Raw genomic sequence first — 2,500 nt, 5'->3', positions numbered from 1 at the left:
AAAAAAAAAAAAAAAAAAAAAAAAAAAAAAAATATATATATATATATATATATATATATATATATATATATATATATATATATATATATATATATATATATATTAGCCGTAACAAGTTGCCACCATTTTTTAAAGTTGTTTTTCAGTGTAGTCTTAATGTGAATTAAACAATTTTTTTATTCTTCTATGATAGGTTTTTTTTTTTTTTTTATTTATTTATTTATATATTTTTTGGAATGTACACTCTATAAAAAGCTGGGTTCCACACAATTCCTCCATGTTGTGCCAACATAAACCAATTAAGTTAACTTAATCGTTTTTTATCAGTTAAGTGGATTGAACGTAAAAGTTGTCCCCTATAAAACTTAAGAATTGTGTTGATTCAACGTTGGACAATGAAACTGAAACGCCTGGTTTTAGACCACAATAATTCACTAGTATGGTGTGGGGTCTCCTTTCGTAGCCAATACAGCATCATTTGATCTTGGGAATGACAGACACAAGTCCTACCTGGTGGCCAGAGGGATTTTGAGCCATTCTTCCGGCAGAAAAGTGGCCACCTCACTACGTGATGCTGGTAGAGGAAAACGTTTCATGACTCGCCCCTCCGTAACACCCCAAAGTGGCTCAATCATATTTCGTTCGGGTGACTGTGCAGGCCATGGGAGATGTTCAACTTCACTTTCATGTTCATCAAACCACTCTGTCACCAGTCTTGTTGTTTGTATTGGTACATTATCATCCTGATACATGGGGCCACCTTTAGGATATATTGTTTAAACTATTTGGTGCACATAGTCCTCCAGAAAGGTTTGGTAGTCTTTGGCAGTGACCCAACGCCCATCTTGCACAGGTAGGGAATGCTATGAATTTGCAGCCCAAACCATCACTGATCCACCTTATGTCTGAACAGTCTGGGTGGTATGCTTCTTTGGGGCTTCTCCACACCGTAACTCTCTCGGATGTGGGAAAGACAGTCAGAGAATATACATGTTTCACATTCTCCACAGCCCAACAATTTGACTCCTGGCACCTTTCAAAGTGTATGTGCAAATGATCCTCATGTCTGTTTTGTGTGTGTGTGTGTTTTCAGTGGTGATCATAAGGTGTTCCTCTCAGTGCTGGCGGCGGTGTCTCTTCTCCTCATCCTGGTTCTGGTTCAGCGTCACTGCTCTCTGGTGTCGAAGATCGCTCTGACTCTCGGCCTGCTGGGCGTTTACAGCTACCGCGCCGCTGTCGGAAACGTCCTGTTCCCATGGCCACACAGCAGCCGCCAAGTCTCCAAGTAAGTCGGGTGATATTTAAATATCTTATTGACATTCCGTGAATGTCAGCTGCCGAATAAATTAGCTGGCCTCATTATCGTTGTTGTCGAATTGTCTGAAGTTCCTCGACTAACTTTATGTCCGTGAGCTCTTCTCATCTGAAAGCATAGTGCTGAGCGCAGGAAGCATGGAGTGTTTCTCGAGGGTTTTTAGCGCGAACGCTCGACTCGAGAGGCTGAAATTCTGGCCGTTGAGAGCGGAGGTTTGTTTAGTGTCGACTCAGGAATGATTAAACCTGTTATTAACAGAAACTGCAGCAAGCAGAGCTGGATTTGAATGAGAGAATGGCTAATCTCATTGGAAATACATGCTTCAGCCTACATTTTTACTTCTATTTGACTGCAGTTTCTATTTAAAATTCTCATTTTACATGTTATTATTTTCCTCATTGTCATTTTATATTAAAAAAATACAGTTGAAGTGAAAATATTAGCTCCCCTGTATCTATTTCCCCCCTTTTTAAGAGTGAAATGCTATTTAAAGACTTAGTTAGGTTAATTAAGCAAATTAGAGTAATTAGGCAAGTCATTGTATAACGATGGTTTGTTCTGTAGACCTCCTAGGGCTTAGTGGCCACATATCTGGACAGCACATTTTAGCTCTTAAGTGGCTATTTAAAATAATTTGAATGTTTCGAATTTTTGTTACAGACATACAGTGTCATCCTGCAACTGTTTTACAGCTTATGAAATGTCCCAACACACAATTTTTAACCGTCCAAAATAGAAAAAAAAATGTTGTTTTACTTAGGTTTTTATTCTAATTAGGTTCCAATAAGCCCAAATAGCAAAGAGAAATAAAAAATGCATGTAAAAAACACCTTGGGCCTTAATGCCGAGTTCACCCTGCGTGATTTTCAAAGTAGTCGTGTCACAGATGTTTTCACACTGTGTGACTATCTGGGCTAGCGTTTCGTCGCTGCTTTGTTTACACTGCAAGATGGATCGGTGACAGGGACTTTCACATTGCATGACTTTACTATAGGAAGAATCGCCGACAACTTTGTCCAAACTACGTCTCACAGCCAAAAACACGTTGTATATCTTTTGTTATTAACTACATAATGAGAAAGAAGCCTTTAATGGGGTAGAACATGTACATATTTGCTCACCTGGGTTTAAAGGGAATTAGCCATTTCTCCTCAACGTTGCTAATAAACTAATTTCTTTTTGTAT

The 2,500-nt window shown here is 38.7% G+C and overlaps 2 protein-coding genes across 3 annotated transcripts in view; one reads left to right on the top strand and one right to left on the bottom strand.

Annotated features, from left to right (window-relative positions):
- The window catches only part of LOC147833832 (uncharacterized), an 863,518-nt gene that overhangs the window by 557,660 nt on the left and 303,358 nt on the right, over positions 1 to 2,500 (bottom strand). The window lies entirely within an intron of this gene.
- The window catches only part of pigg (phosphatidylinositol glycan anchor biosynthesis class G (EMM blood group)), a 227,725-nt gene that overhangs the window by 159,921 nt on the left and 65,304 nt on the right, over positions 1 to 2,500 (top strand). For both annotated transcript variants that reach the window (XM_087281054.1, XM_087281053.1), the window contains exon 10: positions 1,094 to 1,285. In XM_087281054.1, coding sequence (XP_087137180.1) covers positions 1,094 to 1,285 — 192 coding nt within the window. The remainder of the gene's footprint in view (positions 1 to 1,093; positions 1,286 to 2,500) is intronic.

Source organism: Danio rerio, chromosome 14 (genome assembly GCF_052040795.2).
Source record: "Danio rerio strain M-AB ecotype USA chromosome 14, GRCz13ab, whole genome shotgun sequence".
Classification (NCBI taxonomy): Eukaryota; Metazoa; Chordata; class Actinopteri; order Cypriniformes; family Danionidae; genus Danio; species Danio rerio.
The sequence above is the reverse complement of the archived record's forward strand: the minus strand, read 5'-3'. Positions and strand labels throughout refer to the sequence as shown.